The following is a 13146-nucleotide window of genomic DNA, read 5'->3' as shown; positions in this document are numbered from 1 at the left end:
GTAAGGAGGAGGAGGAGGAAGCTTCTATTAAATTTCTGTCCTTGACATGGCCAATATAGTTTCTCACAGATTTCCATGCATGCCCAATCAAAGTCAGCGCCGCCACCACCACCACCACCAGATGAATGGATGGATGAAAAAGTCAACCATGGTGACTGCATGACCAGAGAAGAGAAGAGGAGAGTGGCGTCTCTTTCCTGGCATGTGCCAAATCAGCCCTTGCCCTGACAGGTTAAGATTAAGATTAAGATTAAGATTAGCAGGAAGGAAGGAAATTACTGTAGTAGAGAAGAGAATCAAACCAAATCAGCAGCTGCCACCAGCATTTGCATTTGTATCCCACTGTTAGTGACCAAAGCCCACCAGCAGCAGCACCAGCAGAGCACTTTCTCCTCTCCTTCTTCTTCCTCCTCCCCTCTCCTCTCCTCTCCTCTCCCCTTGACACACACCAGACAAGAGACAACAACAAGGACCAGAGGACACGGAGAAGAAGATTAAGTCTCCCCTGCTTGGCCTGCGGAGCCTACAAAGCCCTCGTATTCGTTTCCTTTTTAATTTCATTCCAAGATCAGGTCCTCTTTCTTGGCTCCAAATTTATACCCACATAGCGCTACTGCCTGCCACATCTCCATTGGATCTTCTGCTCGCCATCTGTCCTCCTCCGTCCCCTTGTTCCAATCGCCCGCCATTGCCGCCCTCCCAATCTCCCATCTCCCTTCTTTCCTCCCCTGCAAGTATCCAAATCCAACCACTATAGCTGCAGCAGCCAGCAGCTCTGCTCTTGCAACGCAGCTTTAAGCACCCAGGACACACAAGCCAAGCAAAAATTGCGTCTTTCCTCTCCCCGGCGCGCTCCCCGCAGCCCCTAATGGCCTCCTCCGGGGGCGGCCGCGGCGGCGACACGGACAACGACGGGCGCCGGGGCCGGCGCCGGCGGCGCAAGGTGCTGCTCAGCAAGCTCTACACCTTCGCGGCCTGCGCGCGCCGGCCCAGCGCCGTGGACGACGAGGGGTCCCGGATCGGCGGGCCGGGATTCTCGCGGGTGGTCCACGCCAACGACCCCGCGGCGGCGGCCGACGCGGCCGCCGCCGGCGGGTACCGGTCCAACTACGTCTCCACCACAAAGTACAGCGCGGTGACCTTCATCCCCAAGTCGCTGTTCGAGCAGTTCCGGCGGGTGGCCAACATCTACTTCCTCGTCGTCGCCTGCCTCTCCTACACCCCCATCGCACCCTTCCGGGGCGCCACCGCCGTCGGGCCGCTCGTCCTCGTCCTCCTCGTCACCATGATCAAGGAGGCCATCGAGGACTGGCGCCGCAAGCAGCAGGTTTGCGCATTTTTCCCCATTCTTCTTCCTCCTGGATCTGCATCTGCATCTCCATTTTCTTCTTCTTCTTCTGCACTGCAATTTTTTATTCAATTCAATTCAATCCAATCCCCATTCATTCAGCAATGACATCATTTCCTTCCACCAGTGTATGGGACCAAATCCATCTGCTACCCATAATTTCAGCAAAATTAACACAAAAATAGGGAGGCAGGGGAGGCAGGGGTTGGTGGAGCAGTTATAGCCACTCAGTCCTTCATTCTATTTCCTCCAGTACTGGTACAAGATATTGCTTAGAGGAGATGTGGTCCAATTACAATTAGTCCTTTGCTAAAAACAACAGATTCATAACTATGATTCTTGCTTGCCAGTACTTTCTCCTGCTCTTGTTAGTAGTGCCAATATATTTTTTGCTGAAAAACAGTGGATGAATGTTTGTTTCTTGCTTGGTGCATCCAGGACATTGAGGTGAACAATAGGAAGACAAAGGTGTTCCAGGACGGCGCGTTCCGGCGCACCAAATGGACCAAGCTCCGCGTCGGCGACGTCGTCAAGGTCGAGAAGGACGAGTTCTTCCCCGCCGACCTCGTCCTCCTCTCCTCCAGCTACGACGACGCCATCTGCTACGTCGAGACCATGAACCTCGACGGCGAGACCAACCTCAAGCTCAAGCAGTCCCTCGAGCTCACCTCACATTTGCAGGATGATGCGAGTTTCAGTGGTTTTGGGGCTGTCATAAGGTGTGAAGACCCGAATGCAAACCTGTATTCGTTTGTTGGGAACATAGAGGTGGAAGAGCAGCAGCAGCAGTTCCCTCTGTCGCCCCAGCAGCTCCTGCTCAGGGACTCCAAGCTTCGGAACACCGAGTACGTGTACGGCGTGGTGGTTTTCACTGGCCACGACACAAAGGTGATGCAGAATGCCACCAGCGCCCCCTCCAAGAGGAGCAAGATTGAGAAGAAGATGGATGGGGCCATTTACGTCCTCATGTCCATCCTCGTCCTCATTTCGGTCATCGGCTCGGTCGTCTTCGGCCTTGCGACCAAGCATGATCTGGTGGATGGCAGGATGAAGAGGTGGTACCTCAGGCCGGATAACCCCGACAACATCTACGATCCCAACAACCCGGCCGTGTCGGCGGCGCTGCATTTCTTCACGGCCATGATCCTTTACGGCTACTTCATCCCCATCTCCCTCTACGTCTCCATCGAGCTCGTCAAGCTGCTGCAGGCTCTCTTCATCAACAGTGACATCCATATGTATCATGAGGAGAGCGACACGCCGGCTCATGCCAGGACCTCCAACTTGAACGAGGAGCTGGGCCAGGTCTACACCATTCTCACCGATAAGACCGGGACTCTGACTTGCAACTCCATGGAGTTCATCAAATGTTCCATCGCGGGCACGGCGTATGGACGTGGAATCACCGAGGTCGAGAGAGCTATGGCAAAGAGAAATGGTTCCCCCGTGATCTCTGATTTTGAGATTGGCGTCGAAGACTTCCACTCTGAGGGCAGATCTGCGATCAAAGGATTTAACTTCAGAGATGAGCGTGTCATGGATGGTAACTGGGTTCACCAAGCCCACTCCGGTGTGATCGAGATGTTCTTCCGGTTGCTGGCCATCTGCCACACATGCATACCGGAGGTTGACGAAGTAACAGGGAAGATTTCGTACGAAGCAGAGTCTCCCGATGAGGCGGCCTTTGTTGTCGCGGCACATGAACTTGGTTTCACTTTCTACCAAAGGACGCAGGCAGGTGTTTATCTGCATGAGTTGGATCCCTCGTCTGGAGAGCAGGTTGACAGGTATGTGGGTTTGAACTTGCGTCAGATTTTCACGTGAAAATTCAGGAATGATCTAGCTGTAACACTAACATCAACCTTTTTTTTTCTTTTCTGGCAGATTTTATAAGGTCTTGCATGTCCTTGAGTTCAGCAGTGCTCGGAGGCGGATGTCGGTGATAGTCAAGGACGAGGAGGGGAAAACATTTATCTTCAGTAAAGGTGCCGACAGGTTAGTACTATCTTCAGTAATCTGATGCATCTACTCTTGCTCTCTGTATTTGTACGATGGATGTATCTTGACTTGTTCTCAACATGCGCAGCATAATGTACGAGAGGCTATCAACCTCTGAGAGTACGTATGCTGAAGCGACGCAGAAGCACATAAATGATTACGCGGATGCTGGCCTCAGAACACTAGTTCTTGCATACCGTCATCTCGAGGAGATCGAGTACGCAAAATTCGAAAGGAAGTTCACTGCAGCTAAGAATTCTGTCAGCGCTGATCGGGATGAGCTGATTGACGAGGCTGCAGATTTGATAGAGAGGGATTTGATTCTTCTTGGTGCTACCGCCGTTGAGGACAAGCTACAAAAGGGGGTGAGTCATTTGCTGCCGTAAAATGGAACATTGTAATAGTACTTATCTTTGGTTTGTGTGTGCTAATTTCCATTTTCTAGGTACCTGACTGCATCGACAAACTTGCTAAGGCTGGCATCAAGATATGGGTGCTGACGGGCGACAAGATGGAGACCGCCATCAACATCGGGTATAGCATCTGTCCTGGATGTTTCGATGCTTATAGTGATATTTGGCCAATTTTATGAACTTACTAAAATCCGATGATGCTCGTTTTCTTCACAGATATGCGTGCAGTCTACTCAGACAAGGGATGAAACAAATAACCATCACACTGGATACACCAGATATCATTGCCTTGGAGAAAGGTGGTGACAAAGGAGCCATTAATAAGGTAGATAAAGTATTGCTGATTATAGTTACCGAGTCCTTTATATAGTACACGGACCAATTCTTTTGCAGTTTGTACTATCTATCGGTTCTATAGTGCATTACGTTTGGTGACAAATTAACTACATAACTGCCTGCATATTGATCAAACACCTGGTCTGTTTTACGATAATACTAACACCAATTTTTTTCTGATATATGGCAGGCATCGAAGGTTAGTGTGGTGCAGCAAATCAGTGAAGGAAAGAAACTCATAAATGCATCTGGCAATGAATCTTTTGCTTTGATCATTGATGGGAAGTCACTTACATATGCGCTCAAAGACGATGCCAAGGCCGCGTTCCTTGATCTCGCAATTGCCTGTGGGTCAGTCATTTGCTGCCGTTCTTCCCCAAAGCAGAAGGCTCTTGTAAGCTCAAATTTCACCTCAGAAATTGTTGTGTTCTTCCATCTTCCCAGGAAATGAGAGTGGATTCTTAACTGTTTATCTTCATCTGTGATTCAGGTCACGAGGCTGGTCAAAACCGGCACCGGTAAAGTTACGTTGGCAATTGGCGATGGTGCGAACGATGTAGGCATGATTCAGGAGGCGGATATCGGGGTAGGGATCAGCGGTGCCGAAGGGATGCAGGCTGTCATGGCGAGCGATGTTTCCATTGCGCAGTTCCGCTTCCTTGAGCGCCTGCTGCTTGTCCATGGGCATTGGTGTTATAGCAGGATCTCATCAATGGTAAGCAATGCAAAATCATTGGCACGTGTGAATTACTACTCTTCTGCTTACTATGATTTATGAAGAGAGCATGTGGCGGTTTTGCTGAGCGTCTCCCTTGTTTTTGTATTGGATCAACAGGTATGCTACTTCTTGTATAAGAACATCACATTCGGTGTGACCCTGTTCCTGTACGAGTCCTTTTCGACATTCTCCGGCCAGACTTTGTACAACGACTGGTCCATGTCTCTCTACAATGTCCTTTTCACGTCACTGCCTGTGATCGCCATGGGCGTGTTCGACCAAGATGTTTCCGCCCGGTTCTGTCTCAAGGTACGCTCGCGCTCACATCGGTTTCTGAAAATTAATCAACGCTGGATCATCAAAAAGAAAAAGGAATTGCTCACTGTTTCTGGAAATGCAATGCAATGCAGTACCCGATGCTCTACCAGGAGGGCCCTCAGAACCTGCTCTTCCGGTGGTCAAGGCTCCTAGGCTGGATGCTGCACGGTGTCGGCAGCGCCGTGATCATCTTCTTCCTCACCATCGCGTCGCTCAAGCATCAAGCGTTCCGCAAAGACGGCGAGGTCATAGACCTCTCAATCCTCGGCGCGACCGCCTACACGTGCGTTGTCTGGGCTGTCAACATGCAGATGGCGATCACGGTGAACTACTTCACCCTCATCCAGCACATCTGCATCTGGAGCGGCATCTTCCTATGGTACGTACCATCTAGCGACGACAACTAAATTAACCAGAGCAACTCACTCACCCACTCACTATTTTTCTGGACCAAACTGACACAACCACTCTTTGTGCTGCCTTGCAGGTACCTGTTCCTCATAATCTACGGCGCCATCACGCCGTCCTTCTCGACCACATTCTTCATGGTGTTCTCGGAGGCGCTGGGGGGCGCGCCGGCCTACTGGGTGGTGACCCTGCTGGTGGCCGTGGCGGCACTCATCCCCTACTTCACCCTCGCTGTGGTCAAGACGTGGTTCTTCCCGGACTACCACAACAAGATCCAGTGGCTGCAGCACACGGCCAAGCACGAGGACCCCGAGGAGGAGCTGGGCGTCGTCCTGCGCCAGTTCTCGGTGAGGTCCACCGGGGTGGGCGTGTCGGCGCGCCGCGACGCCAAGCTCGTCCGCACCAACAGCAAGGCCTTCCACTTGGACTCATCATCACAATCACAAGCCACCGTTGAGCTGACTTAGCGCGCGCGCACACACACAAACACACTAGATATCAGCAGCATGCAGCTCCCCTGTAAATATGATGATGAGCAGCAGCTTAAGCTTGGCAGAAACTAAGCTTCTGCCTTTTGTTTGCCTGCTGCTTCTCAGAGTGTTGCTAACCTGGTCAGGTGTTTAGAGATGAGCGGGTTTCGCCGGTCGAATTAGGGTTTAACTGTACATGATGAGGATTATTGATTTTGTTTGTAGACAGTAGCTACAAAAGGGAGGAAGGAATGGACTGATGAGGACAGTGGATGTACATTGGAGTGGAGTGGAGGGATGTAAGTTCCCCTCATTATTATTTGGGGATAATTTTTCCCTTGTTTCTTTTGTTCCTTTGTTCCTAAGTTAAGATTATATATATCCTTCTGCGGAATAATAATATGAATAAAGCCTGTATTCTAGTTTTGCTGTCATTGAAAGAAAGAATGGATGCCCTCTTTGGTGCTGATATCGCCGTATGTTTCCGCCTTCTTTCGTATCGACATTACTTTTTTTTCTTCGTTTCGACATTACTTAGCAAGTGGGGAAAGAATGATGGTGTTCAAAGGGGCCCTGATTTCAACCGAACTATGAAAGAAGAGCAGGGAAATCATGGTTAATTAATAGTCATACACTCTTTGAAAAAATCATTTTTTTGACATGTTTTTATCATAACATATCAATAAACCTAATAAAATTGTAATATTGTGAAGATCCGGGATAAATCTGTAAACACATATGAATTTCAATTATGAATCACATGTCTAACACAAGATCTTATCTACATAATAATGATGACTAGTAGAAGAGAATCTCATGAATCATGTGTGATGGAGATGACTGGTCGACTGTACAGTACATAGATGGACAGCAAGTCCTTGAGAAGAAACAGTCAAATTATTAGGCTGATGACTGACCTGAAACCTGAAACTGAAAGCAACCGGGCAGGGATATAAACAAGATCTCTTCCCCTTTCTGCACGGCTCTCATGCGCTACACACACATGAGGTGAGGTCATGGTCCTCTTCTCCTTTCAACGTTCTATGCTTCTAGAAGAAGCCATGCGTGCCATTCGCCAAAAAATAAAAGTCATCCATGAAGAATTTTGGTACTTGGCAGTTAGGATGTCATCAGCGGCTAACACCGTACACGTGGCGTGGCGAAATCCGGTGATGTTAGGCACTGGTGTAGGTGTCAAATATTTATTTCTTTGTTGCAACCTTGACCATCCACTGAGAATGAGTTGCCATTATAACCAACAGCAATAATGCATTCCACAGGAATGAGTGAGTTCTAAAAAAAATTCTATGAGTCAAAGAACACTCATAAAAAAACAATCTAGAGGATAAAAAAATAATCCAAAACCTATGAATCATACAGCAAATATTTCTTGAAGTTCGGCAATCTTTTTTCTTTCTTTCACGGTGGCTGGAATCCTCCGAAATTCACTCTTATAATATCTCACAACCCAAAAAATGTCATACGAGTTCAAAGCTCATCAGAGAGCATTAATTCTTTTTTCCCTAGGAAGGAGAATTTTGTAGCATTAGATTTTTCTCCCGTGACTTGAGCTTTTAATTGAAGTCAATGGTACATGCTCTTACTCCTAGATGATGCAAATCTATACCTACCTACTTATAAAAGGAGAACCGCTTCTTACCGCCGTAATTTTGTCCCTTTTTTGACCGTCCACCTCGCTCTCATAATTTTGATCCGGTCCGGTTTATAAGCTTCACAAGTCAATGGGCCAGAATTTTTGTTATCGGCTGATAAAAAATGTCCGACCTCACGAGCTGCCCTCCCCTTCCTTATGAGGGCAGCAAACAACTGCAGCAAAGGGGAAAAAATTCCTTATGCATGTATTACAATTTCATATTCTAACTAATAGTCCCACACTGCTCCTTCACATCAAATCCTAGCAACTTATATACATATGGAGTTGCCATAATCAACAAGCCAACAAAAAGAGGGGTGGGATATGAGATTATGGCCGCCCGGCAACGCGCAGATGTGTAGGAGCCCGCATGGCCGCTGTCGGTGCGGGAGGAACCATGGCCGCCGTCGGACTCCCGAAAGAGTGTGCAGGAGCCCGCCATTGCCGGCGGCGGAGGAGGAGAGCGGGGATCCCGGAGATACGGTGCAGGGCAGTATAGTGAGAGCAACCACCAGCGGCGACGCATTCCGAGGGGAGGAAGGTCATGGAAATCTGGGTATGCATATATATGTTATCGGATTTGATGCTACATCTTTTTATTTTATGGTTGAATTTAAATTACCTTTTGTCCCTCACGAACTCATGCTGGCTACGAGGAACATGAATAAGGATTAGTCAATGTTGGACTAACATATATACACTAGTTAAGGCACACGCGACAAAAACATATATGCACGTCCAATAAAGCTAGAATAGAGGAAATTGCATCTAGCCGTGAACTGGCTCAACAGACTAAGCAAAACAAAAAGTTAGAATATCTATATGTCAAGGACTTCCAATTAGCACACACATGTTTGAATGTCGTACAAGATATATCATATTTTTAGTTTTTGGTGTCAGTAACACAAAATAAGCATTGTGTACGATATTTTTTATTATCAATATGTTGATCTAAAGATCAGGTTGTTCATCTCATTAGTTGACTAGGATATCCCAAGTTTCAAACTAGCACCCCAACGAATCCTATTGTTAATCAATCATTATTTTTGGTATCATCAAACTTATCCTATACTTATCCACCCTTATTAATGATAATTGGAGTTTTCATTGCAATGAAGTTGTAACTCTTTTTTTCTTCTTCCGTTACAACACACGGACGTGTGTGCTAGTCATGAAACTGGTGTTGGATCAATTTTCAGCGCATGTTGCCGGCCTTCGCAGCATGTTGCACCGAGCTGGTGCAGAGATGGGAGGGTCTAGCCCTAGCCATGCGAGGTGGATGTTTGGCCTGACATGCAGAGCCTGACAGGGGATGTCATCTCTCGCGCCGCATTTGGCAGCAGCTACCTGGAGGGCCGGAGGGTCTTCCAGCTTCAGGGGGAGCAGCTTGAGCTCGTCCTGCTCGCCATGAGCAAGATGCACATCCCTGGTTATTTCTTCTTGCCAACAAGAGCCAACCGAAGGATGAAGCAGATCGCCGCCGACATCGAGAGGGTCCTCAAGGGCATCGTCGCCAAGAGAGAGAACGCCATGAGAGCCGGCGAGGCCACGAGCGACGACCTTCTCGGGCTGCTGCTGGAGTCTAACATGGCGGCGCACTGCAGGGATGATTCGAAGGGCGCCGGCATGGGCATCACGACCGACGACGTGATCGGGGAGTGCAAGCTGTTCTACTTCGCCGGCGCGGAGACCACGTCGGTGCTGCTCACGTGGACGCTGATCCTGCTCTGCATGCACCCGGAGTGGCAGGACCGGGCCAGGGAGGAGGTCCTGCAAGCCTTCGGCGCCGCCGGCACGCCGGGCTGAGCCGCCTGAGGGTGGCGACCATGGTGCTGCACGAGGTGCTGCGGCTGTACACGCCGGTGACGGCCATCCACCGCGAGACGTACAAGCCCATGGAGCTCGGCGGCGTGAGGTACCCGGCGGGCGTGGTGCTCATGCTGCCGCTGCTCTGCGTCCACCACGACAAGGAGGTGTGGGGCGCCGACGCCGACGAGTTCAGGCCGGAGAGGTTCGCCGAGGGGATCTCCAAGGCGTCCGTCGACGCGCCGGCGTTCTTCCCCTTTGGGTGGGGCCCGCAGGTGTGCATCGGGCAGAACTTCGCGCTGCTCGAGGCCAAGATGGGGCTCGCCGTCATCCTGCGCCGCTTCTCCTTGCAGCTCTCGCCGTCGTACACGCACGCGCCGTTCCCCGCCGGCCTGCTGCAGCCGCAGCACGGCGCGCAACTCAGGCTCAAGACCCTAATTCAGTGAGCCAGCTACATATCACAAGATGGGATCCATGATCCATCTGCATGTACTCCCTCCGTTTCAAATTACTCGTCGCAGAAATGGATGTATCTAGAACTAAAATACATCTACATACATCCATACCTACGACAAGCAATTCAGAACGGAGGGAGTACATCACTCAACAAGCAGGAATATATGGTTGTGTATTGAGTATTGACTTCCTATATGCCTGGTATGATTGTATCATATAACAACCCAAGTTTCTCTACTAGTGCTTGCTCAAGAAAAGCGTCAGACTCTGAGGTGGTTCTTCTGCAGCTAGTGCCATTTTGCTCACCTTTATCATGGCAATCCAATCTAGCTAGTACTGCTATTGCTCTCACAGTCAGTGTTAGAGATATATATATATTTGATCGTTAGAGATCGCACGGGATTAGACAGAAATTGTTTCCATCATAACAGTACTATTATTACTATTATTACACTTCCTCTGTTTGAAGTTACTTGAAATTCTAGCTTTGTCCTGAGTCAAACTTGTTTAAATTTGAACTAGTTATAGAAAGATATATTAACACCTACAAAAGTTGAAAAGCTGGCATTTTTTACAGCGACGTGGTCTCTGAAACGCAACCTTACCACTTGTTTCTTTCTTAAGTACTACCTCCTTCCCAAAATTCTTGTCTTACATTTATCTAGATACGGATGTATCTAACACTAAAACGTGAATAGATACATATGTATAAATTTAAGACAAAAATTTTGGGACGGAGGGAGTACTAATAAACCTAATAAAAATTGCAATAGCTACAAGATCCGCGATAAATATACACAATTCATTGCAAGTACAAAATATAAATATCTTTCCCCGCAAGAAAATATATAAATATCTTAAACTAAATGGGGTGACCCATGTGTAATGGAGTACAAGATCTTGTGTATGTCGGCGCCGGCCGGAGACAGCGAACCCTAGCTTTTTGGGAGGGAGTGGCCACATACATATATTCCCACGTGTATGAACAATTTTTAAAATCCAAAAACTTTAAACAAATGAACTTACATGATTATATATTTTGTACTCCCTTCATTTCAAATTACTTTTTCGTACTCCCTACATTTCAGATTACTTGAAGTTTTAGCTTTGTCCTAAGTCAATTTTTTTAATTTGTCCTACTTATAGACAAATATATTAAAAGATTGAAAGTAACACCTACAAAAGTTGAAAGATTTGGCGTTTTTGACAGCGATGTGGCCTCCAAAACGCAACCTTGCCACTTGTTTTTTTAGTAAGTATTGATAAACCTAATAAGATTACAACAGCTACAAGATACTCGATAAATCTACACGTTTTGCGAGTACAAAATATAAATATCTTAAACTATACGGGTGACCCATGTGTAATGGAGTACAAGATGTTTTCTATGACTAGTAGAAGAGAATCTCATGAAGAATCACGTGTGATGGAGATGGAGATGCATATGTATGAATTGACCAATACTCGCTGACTGGTCGACTATTTTTTTTTTAGAAAAGAAGAATGACCCCCGGGCGCTGCATCTGGAAGATGCATACGGCCATTTTATTGATTATTCTCGAAGACCTTACAAAGTATTACAATAATATGCCTAAATCCGCCATCTTGGCAACATATGCCACTACTCCTATCCATATGATGAAGGGGTGCTACCTGGGCCATATACCCGGTCTACTCACCTAAGCCTATCATCAAAAACCAGAAGCCCCAGCCGAGTCACATACCGGGTATGGGGCATAAACTGGTCTGACGCACTCACATCTGTCGTCGCCGCCATCTTCCACGGGTCCGTCTTCAGAGCAGATATTGAGGCTTCTACCTTGTCAGGCCACTCCGTCATCGACGCCACCTTGACGCCAGACAACTGCCTCCACCTGCGCGAGTCCATCGCCGCGCATCGGGCGCCGAGTCTCCACTGCACCACGCCGCCGAGATCCGCCGTCATCAATGTGAAGGATGAAGTACCGCTCCACCAAAAAGGCGCCCGCTGGTCCCTCGATCCCGTGTACGCCTCCAAGAATGACGCCCCCAAGGAGGAAACGACACCAACGCGCCGCCGTCATCCGATCAACTGATCTAGGATTTCCCCCGGAGGTAGCGGATAGAGGTTTAGAGCTTCTCCACGGCGATGCCTTCAAGAAGGTAATGACACCACAGGGTGCCACCAAACGCCGGTCTTGGCATCAAGCCAAGCACAACGTTTTCACCCGGATCCGCTTGAAGAACCTCCATCACATATTGTGCACACGGGTCGCCGTCGATCTGAGCCGCCGCACATGGCGCAGGCCGCACCGGCCAGATCAGATCTGTCCGGAGGGCACAACCCGCATGGTGCCGACCCAACCACCAGGCCCTCCATGCCGCCATCGCCGATCCGAGGTCAGATGGTGTGTCGCCGCAGACCCGGCCGCCGCCGCCGAATGCCGCCACGCAGCCCGAGACAGGGCCGGCTGCCGCACCCCACCATCGCCGCCCTTGGCCGATGCAGCTGCCACGCCGCCGCCGGAAGGCAGTGTGATGCCCGGATAATTAAGCTACAGTGATCCCTCGCTAAGGATGCCACGTCACCTCGGTTAGTGTGGATAAACTCGTGTCTGTTTGAAACCCAGTTAAAATTTAAAACAAAGGCAAGCAAATAAAAGTTTTCAAATATTAAAACCAAATTGTTATGGTAGTGGCAAATAATGCATAAGTAGTAATGGTGGAGAAACCAACATCTTTAAAAGTGTTTGAATGCTCTAAAATAAATAAAACAACAGCAAACGAATTAATTGAATGCCTTTTTTAATTATTAAAATGTTAAGCTATTTTAATTGGAGGTCTAAACTTTTTGTAGTAGAGGTATAATTAGTGGTACTAATTTAGGTGCAACCTTTATGATTTAAAAAACTAAAACTAAAATGTTCGGGGGTTGTCTAAAATAGCAAACCTAATTATGGTGGGGTGCACAAAATTTTGTAAAATGTTTTGGCATTTTAATTAATCTAAGACAGAAAGTAAGAAAAGGGAAAAATATAAAAAAAGGAAAATAAAACAAAAGAGGTGGGGGGAAGGAACCCCCACTGGCCCATCTGGGCCAGCCCTTCCCCACCTGGCCCAGCCAGCCCCCCCGAACCCCCCACCTGGCCCCCTCACCCCTGGCCCAGCCCCCTACCCTGGGCCGGCCCAGCCGGTCGGCCACTTAGCCCTCCCGCGGCTAGAAACCCTAGCCGCCCACCTCA

General features: G+C 48.4%; 1 protein-coding gene and 1 pseudogene across 1 annotated transcript; both read left to right on the top strand.

The window, feature by feature from the left end:
• Nucleotides 1–354: 354 nt before the first annotated feature.
• Nucleotides 355–6435, top strand: LOC123183985 (putative phospholipid-transporting ATPase 9). Its single transcript, XM_044596298.1, has 11 exons — nt 355–1327; nt 1787–3135; nt 3233–3343; nt 3435–3711; nt 3792–3880; nt 3976–4084; nt 4286–4489; nt 4586–4810; nt 4931–5122; nt 5224–5510; nt 5619–6435. Exons 1-11 carry the CDS (start codon nt 869–871, stop codon nt 6004–6006), a joined length of 3690 nt encoding a protein of 1229 aa, XP_044452233.1. The 5' UTR covers nt 355–868; the 3' UTR covers nt 6007–6435.
• Nucleotides 6436–8941: 2506 nt separating this feature from the next.
• Nucleotides 8942–9956, top strand: LOC123060909 (cytochrome P450 72A14-like; annotated as a pseudogene).
• Nucleotides 9957–13146: the final 3190 nt, after the last annotated feature.

Source organism: Triticum aestivum, chromosome 1A (assembly GCF_018294505.1).
Source record: "Triticum aestivum cultivar Chinese Spring chromosome 1A, IWGSC CS RefSeq v2.1, whole genome shotgun sequence".
In the NCBI taxonomy this organism is placed as follows: domain Eukaryota; kingdom Viridiplantae; phylum Streptophyta; class Magnoliopsida; order Poales; family Poaceae; genus Triticum; species Triticum aestivum.
This window is presented reverse-complemented; position numbering and strand designations above follow the sequence as displayed.